General features: G+C 42.9%; 2 protein-coding genes across 4 annotated transcripts in view; one reads left to right on the top strand and one right to left on the bottom strand.

The window, feature by feature from the left end:
- The window catches only part of STS (steroid sulfatase), a 119874-nt gene extending 102075 nt beyond the window's left edge, over nt 1–17799 (bottom strand). For both annotated transcript variants that reach the window (XM_063126350.1, XM_063126352.1), the window contains exon 1: nt 17626–17799. The gene's annotated coding sequence lies outside the window, so the exon portion shown is untranslated. The remainder of the gene's footprint in view (nt 1–17625) is intronic.
- PUDP (pseudouridine 5'-phosphatase) overlaps nt 17543–19193 on the top strand; it is a 187728-nt gene continuing 186077 nt past the window's right edge. For both annotated transcript variants that reach the window (XM_063126356.1, XM_063126353.1), the window contains exon 1: nt 17543–17656. In XM_063126356.1, coding sequence (XP_062982426.1) covers nt 17572–17656 — 85 coding nt within the window. In that variant the 5' untranslated portion in view covers nt 17543–17571. The remainder of the gene's footprint in view (nt 17657–19193) is intronic.

Here is a 19193-nt window from a genome sequence, read left to right as displayed (position 1 = left end):
GTTGCTGGAGAACATGGGTTGGAGGGTGTTGTTGCACCGTGTCCCTGGTTGACAGCTGGTTGGCCACCGTGAGAACAGAGTGCTGGACTAGATGGACCCTTGGTCTGATCCAGCATAGCTCTTCTGATGTTCTTATGTTCTTCTGCACTGCCATTAGCAATGTGGAAGCAATGATGCCAGCTGTTTCAAGGTCACTGGGGGTAAAGGAGGAGGTGGCTTTTAGCTGACACTGAAACAGTGATACAACCAGCTTCAGGGTTGCTGCAGGGAAGATGAAATCTTCTCCTACTCCCAGTGACATGATGAAAATTGCTCCCATCATTAGCAGTGATGCCTGCTGCTTCTGGGTCTCAGAGGGCAGGAGTAGACTTTAGCCTTCCCGTCCCAGCAACTTGATAAGCACTGCTTTTTCTGCACTGCTAACAGTTTTCTGGTGACCAGGGTCACGGAAGCATTGTTGGGCTCTAGACTCCTCCTGCTCTTGATGACTCTGGTTGTGATACATTTTATCTACATTTGGCATTTGAAATCTCAGATCCCAACCATCATAACTGAGTTTCATCAGAAAATTAATATAAAATTAGTTTTTACAGAACCTGAATTTTGTAAGCCTCTTGTACACAATTAATGACATTTCCAAAATGTCCCAGCTTTTATTTTAAAAAGGTTCAGAGGCATGCTTAAAATGGAAAGAAGGTTATATTCCTGGTTTGATTTATGTCTTAGAAATATTTGTATACTTGCCCCTCCCCAAAAAGAGTCCAATACAGGTAACAGTACAATTCTATATACTTCTACTCAGAAGTAAATTCCACTGAATTCAATAGGGCTTATTTTAGGTAAGTATATATAGGATTTTAGTCTGACAGATAAAGCAAGAAAAATTAAGCAGTATCAAACACAAAATACACAATAAAACTAACTAACCAATCAATACACAATTAGTTAAAAATTAGGCAAAATTGACCTGAAAATTATCAGCATATCACTTTCCCCCTTCCAAAATCTGATCAAATAAGGTAGCCATGACTAGTTGGTTCAAGGCAAGAATGGAAATGCTATTAGGAAAGTGAGTTCCTTTATGTCCCCCTTACCTTGAAGCAAGCTAAATATATCCACTTCTATTTCCTTCTATTTCTTCTAATACAACTCTGGATGTATCTATTTTGCCCCTTGCATTATCTTCCCTATGTAACTTACACTCAAGCGCTCCACAAACAGCTTCCTAGTCCTACCTCACCATTTCCCTAGCACCTTCCGCACTCCGTATTTGGTAAATGGTAATTCCTCATCTACATTTTTCTTTATCTCATTTGTTGTTATTAGAAATAGCATACCAATCCATGTGCTAGGGGGTTGCTATACTAAGCATTCTTCTCTTCTGTAAAGTATTTACGGGGGGGGGGAAAGTACTTTACAGACTACTTAGAAGTTAAAAGGCAAATGCTACCAATTGAAATGTGTCTGGAAACAAAGTCAATTCTGACCTTTCAGCACTGGTGTTAATATGCTCAAACATCAAGTCCTCTTGGTTAATATCTTGGCTGCCACATTCTGGATCGGCTATATGACAGCCTCATATAAAACATGTAACAGTGGTCTTACCTGGAAGTTACTAAGACATGGATGATAGCAGGATCTTCTTTCCCTAGGAGAGGTTGCAGCTGGTGTAGCAACAGAAGCTGATTAAAAGCAATCCTGGTCACAGATGCTACCTGAACAACTTGGAGCAAAGTTCAGAAGCACTCCCAAACTGTGGACCAAATAATTAATAGAGAATAAAAACAACAACCAGCCAGTACAGTCAGAATTTGGAGTTGCTGAGCAACTTAGCCATCAACACTTCTGTCTTGTCTGGATTAAGCTTCAGCTTATTTTATTTGTCATCCAGTTCATTACTTGACTCCATGTACCTGCTCAGAATGACAACTGCTACACCTGGATCAGATGAAAAAGATAAACAGAGTAGGTTGTCATCAGCATACTGATGACACTTCGTAATCCCTCCAAGCAGTCTGATGTAGATGTTAAATGGGTGGAAAGATGGAATATCACAGCATTCCAAATAGCAACTGTCATGGGGTAGATGGGACGTCTCCCATGCAAAAATCATCTAGAATTTTCCTAACTGATGGGGATGGAAGAAAAATGCAGCTCCCATGTTTCCAACCCAGACAGGCAATCCAGTAGAATACCAAAGTGCAAGGTAGGGTTGAGCAACTTGTGGCCCTTCCAGATATTTTCTCCTACAACACCTATAGCTCTGCTGGTTAGAGCTCATGGAAGTTATAGACCAAAACATCTGGAGGGTCATAGGTTGCCCACCAGTATTAGGATATCAAAAGCTGCATAGCAGTCCAGGAGAATAAACAGGGTAACACTTTCCCTCTTTTATAAGGGAGACTATTGCCTTAGCTAGAACTAAGGTTTATTCCAGGATCGTCCCTGTTCATGTAAATGACACACAGGATATCCCGGGAGCAGGCAGGGACGACCCCGGGACAATCCCTGGATAAACCTTAGGTCTAGCTAAGGCCTATATTAATGCCCAGTTGTTGTTGTTTTAAAAAATAATTTTGGAGTCACCATTAAAAATTTAATGAAACTAATAACTGATACATTTCGATTGATATGCTCTTCATGAGAGAGAGAGAAATCTTATAATATAAAATGGCTTAGCAAGTTATCTGCAGTGAGTTAGAGCTAAGTGAAGAGGGGGAAATGTTGGCAGAGATAAAAGCAGTGATGAATTAGACTGTACAGTGGTGGGGTTTTTTGTTTTTGTTTTAAATTGAACACCAAACCTATACCCTAGCCTACCCCAGTCTGGTACATTCTAGATGCATTGGTCTACAAACTCCCAGGATACTAGGGGTTAAGAAAATAAGAACATGGATCAGACGAAGGGCCCATCTAGTCCAGCATTCTGTTTAAGCAGTGGCCAACCGGCTGCCCACAGGAAACCCACAAGCAGGGCTTGAGTGCAACAGCAGCCTTCCACCCAAGTTCCCCAGCAGCTAGAGTTGTAGTTCAGCACATCTGGAAGGCACTAGGTTGGAGAGTTGCTGCTATACATACTACTCAAAAGTAATTCTGTTGCATTCAATGGGGCTGAATTCATGGTGAATGGGTATAGAATTGAAGCCTTAACAACAAAAGCTACACATATTTTACAAATAAATTATAAACCATAGTTTTATGCCAGTGGCTTCAAGATGAGGCAGTCACCCTCCCGTTTACCCTGAAAGTCCTTTTTGAGTATTCCAATAGAATACTTTTTAAAAGAAGAAGAAGAAAGGTTCGACAGTGTCCTTCTCTGCTTCCCCTTTCCCAGGGGAAAGGTTTTTTTGATTGGGAAAGGAGGAGTCGAGGTTGTAGCTTCCTGCCAAGGTCTGGAACTAAATGACCAAGGATCTCCAAAAGAAACTCACAGTCTGTAGTCCTTTGGGGGCATTCTCCCCTCACATGATTATAATTGCATGGGAAAGATAATGGGTGGGGGTCCTTGCAGTGCCCACCTCAAACAGTGACTCTGGGTAAGTTTTAGAAATCTGCACAATGAAGGAGAACATCTCAAAAGGCAGTGGTGATTGCGCTGGGGAGGTTGAGCAGAAAAGAGACAAGCACAGCCTACTCTCAGTTAGGCACTCATTTGAATTCTCCAGCCGCCCCTAGTTGGCTTCTTTACTTCATTTTTTCTCCTCAGATTTTGATTCTGAGGTACTGAGCAGGGAAGTCAAGAAGCATGTGTCTCCCTGGCTTCTACACAAATTCCCAAAACTAGACTGGAAACATACAGTACATTGCATGTACTGTAAAGCAAGCCAGACAGGATCACATGAGTGTTTCTCCATGTCACTGCCTGTCCACCCATGTTCCCTGTACATCTGCCTCCCTCCCTTTGTCCCAAGTGCCAACCTATTTGGAATCCCTACAGAAGACTGCAATACAGAACGTCACTCCAACTTATTTTGGGGGCTGTTGCGTGTCACCCCCCCCCCCCCAAGCTCTGATTCTACTTTCGTCTCTAGAGTGGCTGACTTCTGGTGAGAGAAGACAGCTCTACATCCCATCAGGATAATTGATACAAGTTAGTTGTCAGGCTTGGAACCGTGCCACAGCTGAGAATGTGTGCAGATGCTTCAACTGTAAAGGGCTAGAAAGCTGGAAGCTCACGGATATGGGTGAAGGAAATACACTTCATATTGTAAGGAACTGGGGCTAGATCTACACTATTGCTTTAAAGCGGTATAGAAGCGCACGGATAACTGTTGGTTAACAACTCACATTCTATATACTGCTTTCATAGTGTTTTTTCCTGCTTTTTATTCCACATTCGTAAGGTTTTAAACAAGGTGTAGTCCTGGTCAGGGATTGCCTTGACAGCTGGTTCCTAAGCTTGGCTGTGTGCTTGAATACTTATGGTGACTTTATTCAGAGCCTAACAGTGGGGTTGCCAAGGGGCTCCTCCCTCCCCCTTAAACAGGCTCTGTGCATTTAACAACAGCATGGCAGACATAAATTCAAATAGCGTAAAGTTGCTGCTTCCCCCCCCCCCCCTTGCAGCTACTCTGGTTGAATTTGTGTCATGTAGCAATTAGCCTCTGTCAGGAAGGCACTTAAAGTCATCAAGATAGGGGACATTTCTCCAAAGATCTTAGAGTTTCACCAGACTCTAGTACTGTGATGACAGGAGAAGTCGTACTTAATGGAATGTTACCTTCTGTGCAACTTTTCATCAGGATTGTTCAAATTAACCATAGATTTTGAGGTAGAGTACATTTGAATTGTTGAATTATTTTTGTAAAGTGCCCTGGGGATATGATTGAAGGGGGTATAAAATATTGATCGTAAATAAATAGTAAATAAATATCTACATTTTTAAAAAATCCCACAACGATACTGGCTAAAATAACCAAAAGATGCAATTCCCGTTCTGCATACTCAGGCTAAAAAATCACCTCTTTGGAATGTACTTCTGCAACGTGCAGAACCAAATGTTCCTGTGGCACTTGATTTTGTGGGCGGCTGTGTGTATGGTAATTTTGCCCCACTTCCAACTGATATTATTACCTGTTTGGTAGGTTGTAGAGTACTTTTCCTAGCTTTTCTTAAACTTATGACACATGAAGGATGAAGCTGCAAGAAGCATGGGTGGACAGGAAGTGACAATATGGACATGGAAAAATGTTTCTGTGATCCTGTCTGGCTTGGCTTACAGTACAGGCAGTAAACAGGCTTGATGTTTGCTAATGCATGTTGAGAGCATATTTTGAATCAGTCACAAGTATGGGATCTACATAGACTGAGTGAGAGTTAGCCATCTGAATCTACATCACGCACCAAGAACATGTTTCACAATAGACACAAGGGCATACACGTATTTCAAAATACAGAACCCATATGAAAGGGATGGGGAACGTGTGCCTCTCCAGATGTTGTTGCCATTATGCTTTCAAAAAGACTTCCATGGAAGACATTTTCTAAGTTTAATTGCTGCAGGGGAAGGGTGAGGATCTGGAGTTTCAGGAGAGGGTCAATTCTTGCAGACCCAACAAAGGCCTTGCTAGACCTACCTTTGAATCCGGCCTTTAGCATGGGCCGTCGCACCTATCCAGATGTCAGACGTGACGGGGAAAGGAAAGCCACGTCACGTCCTCCATTTTTAAAAAATAGTTAAATGGGCCATGTGCGCAGGATCGCACCAACGAAAAGGTGTTTTTTTTAAAAAAATAAATAAAGAGTTCCCCGCTTCTCCTGCCCGATTCCCCCCACAATGTCTGATGCCCCCGTTTGCCCCCCCACTCGCCCACTTGCTCGCTCGCCCCCTGCTTGCCCATCCGCTCACTCATCCACTCGCTCGCCCCCCCGCTCGCCTGCCGCCCCCACTCACCATGTCCGATGCCCCCTCCATCACCACCCCGGCTGTGATCTTCCCACCCTGGCTCTGCTCTTCCCCCCCATCTCTCTTGCTGGGTCCGCTCTTTCCCCCCGGCCCCCATCACTCCCCCCCCATGATTCCCTCGCCCCCGGCCTGACAGGAGAAGTGCGTGGCTTCTCCCAGCTACTCACGAGTAAGCGAGCAGCCGGGAAAAGCTGCGGAACCAGCTAGCCCGGGGCTGCAGAAAAACCAGGTCACAAGTGGATCCGGTTATCCCGGGTGAAGGGAGGGTTTAGCCTGGCCTGACCCCGGGATCCCCTGTGCGTCATCTTCACGCACAGCAGGGAGCCCGAGCCCGAGTCTAGGACAGTCCTGAGACTCTCCCCTCCCCCGAGGAGGGCCAGGATCTCTTCTCGTTCATCCCAGAATGCAGGACATGGAATAATGGGCTCAAGTTACAGGAAGCCAAATTCTAGCTGGACATCAGGAAAACCTTCCTGACTGTTAGAGCAATACAGTAAAGGAACCAATTACCCAGGGAGGTCATGGGCTCTTCCACACTAGAGGCATCCAAGAGGTAGCTGGACAACCACTAGTCGGGGATGCTTTAAGGTGGATTATTGCATTGAGTAGGGGGTTGGACTCAATGCCCTTATAGACCCCTTGCAAATCTACTATTCTATGATTACCTACCTGCTGCAATTAGCCATGGGGAAAATCTTTCATTGTCTTCAACGACAGGCTTTTTCCAAGCCTCATTGGAGCAGAGTAGGTTGATATTCTTGTCAGTTGAGCATGTATGTGAATGTGTGTGTGTTATATGTGGATGTTGGTATAAATGAATGCATGTATATTATGTGTGAGAATGAGTGTGTCAGCCATCTTCCCGATGGTTACACATGTGGAACTGAGCATCAGGACTAAAAGATCAAACTGGCTTGTTACCAATGTGGTTTCAGTGAATCCATGAAGTGTGGAGTCCATTGCTCTGGCCCACATTTACCACAATATTGAACTGTGACGCCCACCCTCCACTGAGTTTACTTCTGGATCACTTTACTTCTTTTGTGACTCCAAAGGACCCAGCTCAGGTGCACTCGTCAGGGCTAGAGATGCCAACTCTGTCCCTGTGACGCGCCTACTTCTTCTTAGGCCCCCACAGCAGCACAGATCAGCACCCTTCACCCAATCTTCTCCCTTCCGCTGCCACCATATGATTGCCTGTACCCTTCCCCAGGTAATTTACTTAACAAGATGAATATGCAGGTTCACAGCTTGTTGGTTTCTCTCAGTAACAAGCATATAGTTTCAGAGCACAAAGCGTAATCGTTTCATAGGTTGCTTCACTTTAATGTTTCACAATATATAACTTCAAGTCATTACCACACTGTAATCCACCAAAACAACAAACAAAGAGACCCTTCCTATCTCTATCCCAAAGCATTCAATTTCATTCCATTTCATTTCTCCTCAGAAGCAGCCTATATATTCTCCACACAGACATCCAATCAGCACTCTCCTTCCATCCAGCACTCACTCCCCTCTCTATGATCCATACTTACCAACAACCATACAGTGAGTACTTACTTTAAACTCTACAAACCTTAATAAATTCTTATATTTTATACTTAACAACCTAGACATCAGCAGTACAACATCACATGCACATCTTTCAAAATGGCATTGAGCAAGGGCAAAGTCAATGTGGGTTGAGCTACAAGCTGAACTTATGAGGTGATGAAATAATTATACAAACATTTCACTGGATGCTAAATTCTACATGGACCCACTCAACCCACATTCCCAGTATGACAATGTGGTCATAGAAGGCCAGAAATAGAGAAATTCATTTTTGGGGATAGTTGAAGGCAATGTTAAAGGATTGTTGCTTGCCACCTTCACTCTGATAAAGAGGTTTTGCAGGTTTTGAGGCCAAGCCTCTCCCCCTTGAGGAACCCCAAGAGACTCTGTGGGCCTGAATGAAGATCCCAGTTGTCTGGATTAGGCCTGCAACCTTGATGATTTCACATTGATCAGAGCATATGTCCGCATCTAGGGAGCAAGGCAGAATCTTTTTGTGCATTTGGTACCCACAAGTTCCAAATAACTGAACAGGTTAAAAACTGTCTATCTTGAGCTTAAATTGAACCCTTAAGATTTTACTGCTTTGGTAATAGATTTTCATTCAGAAGTTCTCACTTCTGGTTTTTTTTTCCTGGCAATGCACTTGTGGTTTTGAACAATTGTATGATAGATATAAATTCTGAGTGAAACATTTACCAGCATAGAGTTACTGAAAAAGCATTATATTTCTGTTGGTTACACAGATTTTAAAAGCACTGGCAGAGATGTTTGGCCAACAACTTTCACCATTGACTAGGCTGACTAGGGTCAATGGGAGGTGTGAGCCAAAACATCTGAAAGGCCACAAGTTGCCCACCCCTGACATAAAGGATGTTAGCCAGGAAATATTTGGAAATCATGCTTGAAGTGCCTATTTTGGTTTGAGGATTCCTTTCCAAAGAACTGGTTTTCCTAGGTCCTGAGCAGTTTGTATGATAAGAAAGGATCATCATAACATAGGATGTCGGCCTCAGGAAGGCATTTTCTGCCTAATTAGAACAAACATCAGTATTAAATGTGAATATCTTGTTATTTAATGTATCTTTAGAAAACTACATTAACCTAATTTGTTTCTATTCCAGACAAGGGCACAGTTATTAGGCTAAAATGTTTCATTGAAAACCATTATGGTATCCTGTGGAAGCAAGCTGTCAAACGTTGTTGTTAACACAACACTAATTTGTTACAGCTCCTGGTAAGGACCGGTTTAAATGGCATGTCTAACATTTATAAAATAATTGTACAACAAATCATTCTGTAACAGCTCTGCATGCGTGCGTGTGCATTTTAGATAGCTGTATCATGATATTGATGATGAATCCATTAATCATATTTGATGCTTCAACAAATCCTTTTATATTTCATATTAAGTGCTTGGTTAACTATGATCACTTTTAACAAGGAGTCATATTTAATTAATAATTTTAATTACCATGGTAGTTAGCCATAAAAATTAGCAACATCAGAAGATACACTGTCACTTACAATGGAAATTTGTGGAAGTGGGAGTACTTGGTATAGAGAAGGTCCACCTTGTGCTGGGAACTGCTCTAGCTACAGACATTAATCCTCCTTAAGTAGCTTTAGATCTGCTCTAAAGAAGAAGAAAAAACTCCACTTCATCTGTCCTAATTCTTCCACAGTTACTCTTCCATCATATTTGGTTGGGTAGGCCATAGGCTCTGTCTGTTAATGGGGGATTGGCAGAGTGTGACAAAGAAAGAGCTGTATTCTTTTCCTTGGCATTCTTTTCACTCCTCCACCAGCCACTGTCTCTTTGATTCTAGCTGGTAGTTATGGTATCTCCGGCATAGGTAAATAATAGCTATTAGAATATCATGGCTGAGAAAAGTCCCTGTTCTCAACAACTATCTAGCTTCAGTGGTGCCATCAGGGTAGAACTTTGGGGCAGATATCCATAGCCCCAGTCAGGAGAAGAGTAGAAACCCCTACACCCCCTTAAATGCAATAGGGCTGGCTTATCAAATCTGAAATAATTGAAGTAATACATGTCATTGTCAAAAGAACCTTCTCCCTCTCCACTAAATCTAGAGTCCGAAATTATCTAACTGCACAGTGTCTACCTCTGAACTGTACTTTTGTTTGAGATTCTTGCAAGCTGCAAGGGCCAGTGCAGCTAGGGATATATCATAGAATCATAGAATAGTAGGGCCTATAAGGCCATCGAGTCCAACCCCCCACTCAATGCAGGAATCCACCTTAAAGCATACTTGACAGATGGTTGTCCAGCTGCCTCTTGAATGCCTCTAGTGTGGGAGAGCCCACAACCTCCCTAGGTAACTGATTCCATTGTCGTACTGCTCTAACAGTCAGGAAGTTTTTCTTGATGTCCAGACGGAATCTGGCTTCCTGTAACTTGAGCCCGTTATTCTGTGTCCTGCACTCTGGGAGGATCGAGAAGAGATCCTGGCCCTCCTCTGTGTGACAACCTTTTAATTATTTGAAGAGTGCTATCATGTCTCCCCTCAATCTTCTCTTCTCCAGGCTAAACATGCCCAGTTCTTTCAGTCTCTCTTCATAGGGCTTTGTTTCCAGACCCCTGATCATCCTAGTTGCCCTCCTCTGAACACGCTCCAGCTTGTCTGCGTCCTTCTTGAAATGTGGTGACAAGAACTGGACGCAATACTCTAGATGAGGCCTAACCAGGGCCGAATAGAGAGCAACCAGTACCTCATGCGATTTGGAAGCTATACTTCTATTAATACAGCCCAAAATAGCATTTGCCTTTCTTGCACTTGCAGCCATATCGCACTGTTGGCTCATATTCAGCTTGTGATCTACAACAATTCCAAGATCTTTCTCATTTGTAGTATTGCTCTGCCAACTATCCCCCATCTTGTAACTGTGCATTTGGTTTCTATTTCCTAAATGTAGAACTTGGCATTTATCCCTATTAAATTTCCTTCTTTTTTTTTCAGCCTATCAGGCTTCAGAACTATTCAGATGTTGTCCTCTCACAGAATGTAGCTATTTTTTCTGGCCTATACTCTTTGGGGATGCTTTATTCAGATATACTACCTAAGGCTCTGGGTTGGGATTGCCAGCCTAGTAATAAATCACTATGAATGACAGGGGGAATGTCTGGACAATATAGCAGTGAAAGCACTAACAGTCTACCTACTTTCTGCTTCCAGAGACCCACGGTGGTTTTAATTTTTTTTAGTTAGGGCTGGACAACTTCCATTTGCCAGTCTCTGAATAAATAGTTGTACATGTTGTGTATAATTATTTTACATGGTATTATTTTACATGGAATCAGCTACCTAGGGAGGTTGTGGGCTCTCCCACACTAGAGGCATTCAAGAGGCAGCTGGACAACCATCTGTCAGGGATGCTTTAGGGTGGATTCCTGCATTGAGCAGGGGGTTGGACTCGATGGCCTTGTAGGCCCCTTCCAACTCTGCTATTCTATGATTCTATGATTCTATCTGAGGATCTTATTTATTTATTTATTTATTACATTTCTATACCGCCGAATAGCCGGAGCTCTCTGGGCGGTTCACGAGTCAAAGACGGCAAGAGTTGCTCTTGCAGGTGGGTAGTGGGTGGGAAGAAACAGCAAATATGGTGGGCACACTTTCCTTATGATCGTTGCCTGCATGTATCATAAAGTACAACACAAGATTCATTGCAAGACAGACATTTCAAACCTATTTAGACACAATGCCAATTACCACCACCCTGCACCATGTGCTGACTAAATTTACATACAACAAATTCACTCTAAGAAGCACATTGCCCAATATAGAGCAATCCAGCATGGATTGTGAAAATGACAGTTTTTCTTGCTTCTTCCTTGTTTTAGAAACTACCTCTTCAGATCTCAAGTTTAAACAAGTTTTTTTTTTAAAAAAAACAACTCTTTTCCATGTGCTGCTGAAGGGTGGCTACCACTTGAGCTTCTAGTGCTGAACTGTCATGATATCCTGACACTTGGGAATCAAGAAAGAGTCTGCAAGGGCCAGGAATTGCTATGCAGCATGGGTAAAATAAGATCTCTTGGGAGGTCTGGGATCTTGCCCCACCCATACACATTTTGGTAACATGGCAATGTGATTATTGCAGTATGCTCTACCAGGGACTGTTATTGAGAAGTGTTCCGAAATTTTACATGGTGCAAAATGTGCATCACACTAATTTTGAAAAGGCTTCATTTGCAGTCAGGTAATTTCTAGGCTTAACTCAAGATGTAACATTTTTTCAAACTTGATCCAGCGTATCTTAGAAAAAGTATCTTCCCTTATGAGTCCACATCTCTCTGCTGTTAGATTGTGCAGGGCAGCCTTGCTCCACATATCGTCTTTATAAATTGTTAGGGATAACTGAGAATTTCATTTCTTTGTTTTAGATAATAATTTACCAAAATTTGTAAATTTGTTCATAGTTGGGAAGGAAAGTTGAGATTGTGTCTTTTTAATATATATATATATATATATATATATATATATATATATATATATATATCTGTGTTTGTGTGTGTGTGTGTGTGTGTGTGTGTGTGTGAGAGAGAGAGAGAGAGAGAGAGAGAGAGAGAGAGAGAGAGAGAGAGAGAACAACTGATGGATTCCTTCATCCAAGCCCAGGGCTTTGACTGCTCAACTCTGGATTTGACTACCTGGGATTCAACCATGTTAGCGCTGAATTAGGATCGCCATCTATTTTTTCTGACAGGCTCCTCATCTTCAGCAGCAATTTTGCAGGCAGGCATAACACGGTCCTTTCCATGGTGAGAATAGCTGTATTAATCAAATTTGGCCAGTGCAGATGGGTGACAATTTCGTTTTAGTCCATTTTTGGCAAGCATTTATTAAACTTGACAAATTTCTTCATATTTCGGATGGAAGGAACTTGAGATTTAGGGAATGTGAATGTGGGAAAAAGCAAATTTGACAGATGTGTGCCTTGCTAAGTAGATCACTGACTTATTGTGATGACACCACAATTCTGGTAATTTCTAGGATCTAGGGAATCTCTCTCTATAAGGACCTACCAGTTTCAGTCATGCTGGCTGGGGAATTCTGGGGGCTGTAGAACTTTTTTTTGTCTAAACTTATATAGGATTGTGCTGTTGGAAAATTTGGAAAGCTTATCAATAGTACAACCATGCATGTCTGTTGAAAAGTTCCACTAAGTTTAATAGCATTTACTCCTAGGTGAGTGAAGCTAGGAGTGGAGCATGCCCCCCCCCACAAATGGCCACCCAGAGAGTGGCACGTGCAGTTTAAACAACTTTTTATCCCCTATCCCCATGAAATCTTGGTGCACAATGAAAGACAATGACAGCACTTGGTCTGCACATTTTTAAGTACATGCCACAGGATGAAGAAATAAAATTGAGTACTTTCAAAACGATACTTCCAAAGTGCTGCAAATATGGAACAAAATATAAATGAAGATCCAGGTGTGACCTGCCAGCAGAGAGTAAGTACAGGGTGGTATTTCTGAGGCTCACGTCCATCTATCTCACTGAGCACACAACAGGTAAAGGGTGATGCCTCATTAGCCATAGCTCATTAGCTATTATTCTACTTCTCTCCCTACACAGAATGTTCCCACAACTGTTATTCAAACAGGTCATGCCTCATTATATCCCAAGGAAAAGTTTGCTGTATTTGTATCACATTATCTAGTTGTAGCCATTCTTCCGATGAAAGCTAAATGACATATTCAGTATTGCTTGGACATAAAGGAATGGGGATTTATCTGTTCTTTAGTTAATCTCCAGGCCTGGGTCTCATTTGTTGGGCAGCTGGATTTTTTCACCTCAGAATCACCTCTTTTAATGTAGCTGTCCTCTGTGAAAATAACTTGTACTAAATACACTTTGAAGTTAATTAATTTAATTATCCAGTCTCTTCTGTGAAAACAATCCCACATCACCAACCTTGTAAACCTGGACTAGAGGAAACCACTTAAATCCCATTTTATCTTTTGTGACAAGGCAATGGATGGCAAGAGTTTACATAAATATGGTTTGAATGTATCATTCTTTCAGAGGACAATAGACACATTTAAAAACAGTTCTCTTGAAAGGAGGGAAGCAAGAAACACACAGTGGTTCAAGTTAATGGCCACATCCCAATTTGACCATCCCACAAATGTAGTTGTTTCCATAATTGGACTTGGAACAGCTGGCACTCAGGTTTCCTTGGTTTCTGATGATAACAGTGATACATAAGTGTGGCCCTGGTTCTCTGGATCAAAGCCAGTATCCAAACGGTATAATTATGTAGCAAACAGTATAAATGCTTAAAGATGTTTATATCCTATCATATCCAATCTCTATTGCAGTTGTTTTATGATAAGCATGGTTCTGATAAACAGAACCGAGTGAATGTTTTCAGGATAATTCTGTTATGACAACTATTTTGAAAGAGACTGTTTGAATTTCTCAAATATACAAAATTTATTTGCCATTGGTTTCCTATTATTAATGTCATTTTTATCTCACCCTTCCTTCAAGGAGTTGTGCCCATTTTATCATTACAATATCCTTGTGACATAGGTTAGACCAGATGTAGGTAAAGTGATGCCCATAGGCAGCAGTGCATTCTTGGATACTTTTCTTGGAGCCCACCAAAGTGCCCTACCCCTCCCACTCTCCATTTCATTTCATTCATTACATTTGTATACTGCCCATTAGCCAAAGCTCTCTGGGCAGTTTACAAAGATTAAAAAAACACGCCTTAAAATACAATATTTATAACATTTACATACAAACACATACACAGAAAACACACACACTCCAAGCTATTAAGAACAAATTAACATATTTCTGAGGGGGAGGAGAAAGGTGAAAAAAATGAAGTTTTATTTTGCTTTTATATAATCATCACTTCTCCAACTTCTTCATCTTCTCATCCACCTCCCACATTACGTCCTGCAGTTTGACAGCTGTTTTCAATAAGGCAGCAAAGCTGCTGTTCCGTCTTCCCTCCCTACATTGTCAAGGCCATCAAATTTTCTTAGCAGCTGGGATTGCTTCAAGGCAAAATAAGGGCTTACAAGAGCTACCATCTTCATTTCCCATTAATGCCTCTGGGTCAAACACAGGCTCAGAGACATTAGTAGGAAATGATGGTGGCAGGCTGACAGAGGCAGTCACCAAGAAAAAGAGAGACTTCTGTTTGCTAAGCCACACCTCTTATGTTAGCCATTTTGCAGTGGTGTCCAGAATCGTTTCCTAAAGTTCCAAATTTCTCCACAGGCTCGAAAAGATTGCCAACTCCTTGATTAGACTAAGAGCTAGTACCTAGCTCTTAGGTACTTTATACCAAAACAGATATTTGAGTCCAGCAGGCTGCTATACATTTTAAAAGCCCCACAGTGGCTGTGCAGCCAGTTCACTGCCATCACAGGGCCTTCCCATGAAGCTGCGCTGTAAAAAAATGTCAGGGATTACCCTAACCTTTTACCCTGGAGCAAGGTCACCATGGCTCTTCTGCCATCTGACCTCGCTCCAGCGTAGATCCAACAGTGTTCCTGGATGGAAGGTGACCTCTGATTGATCACCGGAAGCCAGGCAGAAGTGGGCCCAGCGAGCTGAATAGCTACCAGAATCTCATGCTGCCTCCTACCATCACACCACCCCACAGCACCAAAAGCAGTGTTTTTCCCAAAGCGGGGGCAATGCGGTGTCATGAAGGTAGCCCCTAGGTCCCCCATTGGGCACTCACTATAATCTGCCTCTCAAAATAGAAGTCCATTCTTTCATAAAGATAGGCAGTTCAAATTTTATAATGTTATGAATCCCTTTTATTTATTCATATGTAGGAAATTAAATACAAGGGAAACAGTGTGTTGCTGGGATGTGGAGGAAATGAAGATTCAAATGCTGAGTCGCTACAAAACTTACTGTAAAACTTATAACTCATTTATAAGCATGTTTACTCAGAAGTAAACCCCTTTGAGTTCAACGAGGATTACTGATGACAATGTTTGATTACAACCATCTTTAAATACTTCAATATTTTATGAGGACAATTGAAACACCCCCCTTTATAACCATCTTGAGCTCCTTGGAGCAAAACCTATAGTAGAAGTGTAGTAGTATGATGAAAAAATAAGGCAACTGAAGAGAAAGTGATTGGTTCTGTACAAAGGAGAGAAAAAAATAAAGCTGTCCCTGTGCATGTTTGTTCAGAAATTAATGTGTTCAGTGGGGTTTACTACTCTCTAGTAAGTGTATTTAGGTTTGCAACCTTGGTTCTTAATTTCAGCTATGCAAAGGCAAGTTAAGGCTACAAACCTATACTTGCTTACCTGGGAGTAAGTCTCATTGAATTGAATGGGACTTACTTCTGAGTAGAAATGTGCATGGCTGCAGTTAGTATGGGTGGCAACGCTGTTCTGAGGAAAGACACAATAGTATATCTTTATTGTACTTTGCCTGTTTCAGAATGTAACAGCTGCAGGGTATTCCATAGAACGAATCAGCTAAGGCACTTCCACAGTATCAAAAATCTAACCTTAAATGCTTATTGGTTCTGCGCAGTACCATGCAGCTCATGCATTCTGAAACAGAAGTGCAATGGGTCCCACAGGGCTCCAATGTTCAGGACTAAACCACCCAGAGAGGTTCGGTTATGGGGTGGTGTATAAATTTAATAAATAAATAAATAACATGGCCTTTATTCGAACTCAGGGCACCAGCCTTGCCCAAACTGGCACCCTCCAGATGTTTTAGACTTCAGTTCCCATCAGATCCAGCCAGCATGGTCTATGATCAGTAGTGCTGGGAGTTGCACTCTAAAACATCTGGAGGACACCAGATTGGGGAAGGCTGCTGTAGCCTAATTTGCCTATTTTCTCCGATCCTGATGGCCCTAGAGAGAGATTTCATCTCTCTAATGAATGTAATGTGCCAAGGGTTAAAGATGGCTTCTCTGCCAAAGGGTGTCTACATGTGGCAATATGCCAGATTTTCATTCCTTAATGGTGGACATCAGACAAAGGGAAAAACTTTCAACCAATATAGCATCGAATGTAACACCATGACTCATTGAGATTGTGCACTTTAACTTGGAAATTGAATGTAATTTAATTTGCTAATCCAGAACTGACCAATAGAAGGGTTAGAAAGAGATTAACACCCTCTTGTAGTCAGGGCCTATATATACTACGAGATTCGTTTGTTCTGGGTGCCTCCGTCTTGTGGAACCGGAGAGCACCCCCATACTGCAGTATTGGAAGTAAATGGATTAAGTGTATTGGCTATTAACACGCGGGGGAAGCGGGCCTTTAAATCCCTGGTTAAGGGACAACAATCCCATCCTTCCTCAAATCCTGCAGCAATTTAATGTTCTCCGCTTTTAATATTCTCTACCTGCCCTTAATAGAGCGTGCATTCTTAAGCACATTTATTTGGGGGGTAAGAACTACTGGATCTCAAAACCTCCCTGCCCTCCTCACTAGAGTCCTGAGCTGGACCTACTCTAGAGTAAAAATGGTATTTCAAAAAGACGTAGGTGCAAAGTACGGGATTTAAAGTAATGTTTTGGCCCGCTGTGCTACTTAATTCTGACGAAACATGCCTAGGACCAGGCCATTATACTCTCCTTAGGCGGCTTCTACCTTATATGATGTAATTCCATTTCTCGTGGGTGGACGAATCCCCTCCCCCACAGTACAGCATTTAAAATTCTTCAGCCGTTCGCTCGAGATAAACTCCACTCCTCCCTCCCTCCCTTTACAGCGAGCACAAGCTGAATGCTAACCGTTCTATTTCCCGCACATGCGCGCAGGCGACTCGCTCCTATCGGCTTGGCGGCTGTGTTTTCCCAGAAACGATAACTGGGCATCTCTGGCGCGTGCGCAGCAACGTTACGCTGCTCTTGGCGGTATGGAATGGAACTATCCGAGGCGCGTGCGCGCTGAAAGCCTTGCCCGCAGCCCCTCCTTCCTTCTCGCCGCGGCCATTGTAGCTCCGCCTCTCCCCCAAGGGAGAGTTGGGGATAGCGGGGCGCATGCGCAGCGAAGGCTGCCCCCCCCCTTCTCACCCTGAGCAAAGTTCGCTGGCGCTTAGCCGGTGCCGCTGTTGCCACGCCATGGCGTTGTCCTCGTCCTCCTCGCGCCTGACGCCGCTGCAGCCCGTCACTCACCTCATCTTTGACATGGATGGCCTCCTTCTGGGTGTGTAGCGCGCGCCCTCTGCTCCTTTCTCTGCGGGGTAGTAGGGCTCGTGGCGGGGAAAAAGGCGGAGCGAGCCGCTTTCCCCGTTGCTCTTCAGCCGCCCTCGGTTGTAGGGCTGGTGTGCAGAAGGCGGAGGTTCTGCCAGTGCGGTTCGATTTTTCTTCCTCTTTCCCCCCACCCCCCGCGCTTCGTCAGGTCCCATTTAGTAGCCAAACGCTGAAGTGCCACGTGCTTCCAAAGGCACAGACGCATACACACGCTCGCTGTTTCTGCGCTGGGAAAAGAGACCGGGAAAAGGCAGGCGGGCAGCGAACTAGTGCGGGTCTGCTTCTTCCCCGCCTCACTTTCAAAACGATCAGTTCATTTGCCTGCTTCAAACTATAGGTATGGAGGTCATGATCATTTTACCTCCTCCCCCCCCCCTTCGTTCCACGTGCACACTTTGAACGTCTGCTCCTGCACAGGGTGCGTACAAAGGAAGATTTGGGGGAATGCTGCACACCAAAGCATGACACCAGTGGAGCTTGTGATAATCACTTTTCTATACACAGACTTTAATGACTTCAGGGGTAGGCAACCAGGTGCCCTCCAGATGTTTTGGAATACAGCTCTTGTCACCCCCAGCTGCCATAAACAATGTCAAGAGTAATGGGAGTTCTAGTCCAAAACATCTAGAGGGCATCAGGTTGTCTATCCCTGCAGTTGTACTGAAATGAGTAGGATGTCAACTGAAGTGGTGTGCCTAGGCTTGTGACTGATGTTGCAATTTTGTACTTGCTTTCTTGGGAGTAAGCACCATTCAATTCCATGGGACTGACCTCTGTTCTACAGCAAAGATATGGTCTGGATCAGTCTGCTGTGTAGCCAGATCCTATCCATGTTTACAGAAGCACATTAGTTCTAAATGTGTGTAGGATTGCACTCTACATTTAATGAAATGAGCCAGGATGAGCAGTAAATAGGTTGTGGATGGCAAGATACTTCTAGTAGGAAAGTCAAATGCACAAAACAAATAGGTAAATTATTTCAGTTAGGATACTATAGATGATGGGGTATGTAAAATTTAGATTTGTAAGGACTCCAATAACAGTTTCATTATAAAGCAACTGTAGGCAGTTATTGGAGGAATTGAAAGGTGCACCCTTTATCAAATGATACTTCATATTCTATTAATGGGACTGTTTGCACGCAACAGTGGGAAATCATGGATTAATGATTTGGTCTGAACCAGGACAGTATAGTTTAATTGTAAGTTAAACAACCCCCAGTTATCCTAAGTACTTATTGGCTGAATTCAGACAATATTCGAATCAACTGGGGTGGGGTGGTGGTCGTAGGAACAAAATGGAAAACAACCGTTGATTAGCGTGTCGTCTGAACTCAGCCATTTTAGATTAACTGGGTTGTTTAACCCATGATTGACCTATGATTTCCCGGAACAGATGTCATAAAGCAACTGACAATCAAGGGATGGATATTCAAAATAGATGCAGAACGCACCTATGATTTACCACTGTTGCTGTCAGTCAACTTTCAG

This window comes from Elgaria multicarinata, chromosome 5 (genome assembly GCF_023053635.1).
Source record: "Elgaria multicarinata webbii isolate HBS135686 ecotype San Diego chromosome 5, rElgMul1.1.pri, whole genome shotgun sequence".
Lineage (NCBI taxonomy): Eukaryota > Metazoa > Chordata > Lepidosauria > Squamata > Anguidae > Elgaria > Elgaria multicarinata.
This window is presented reverse-complemented; position numbering and strand designations above follow the sequence as displayed.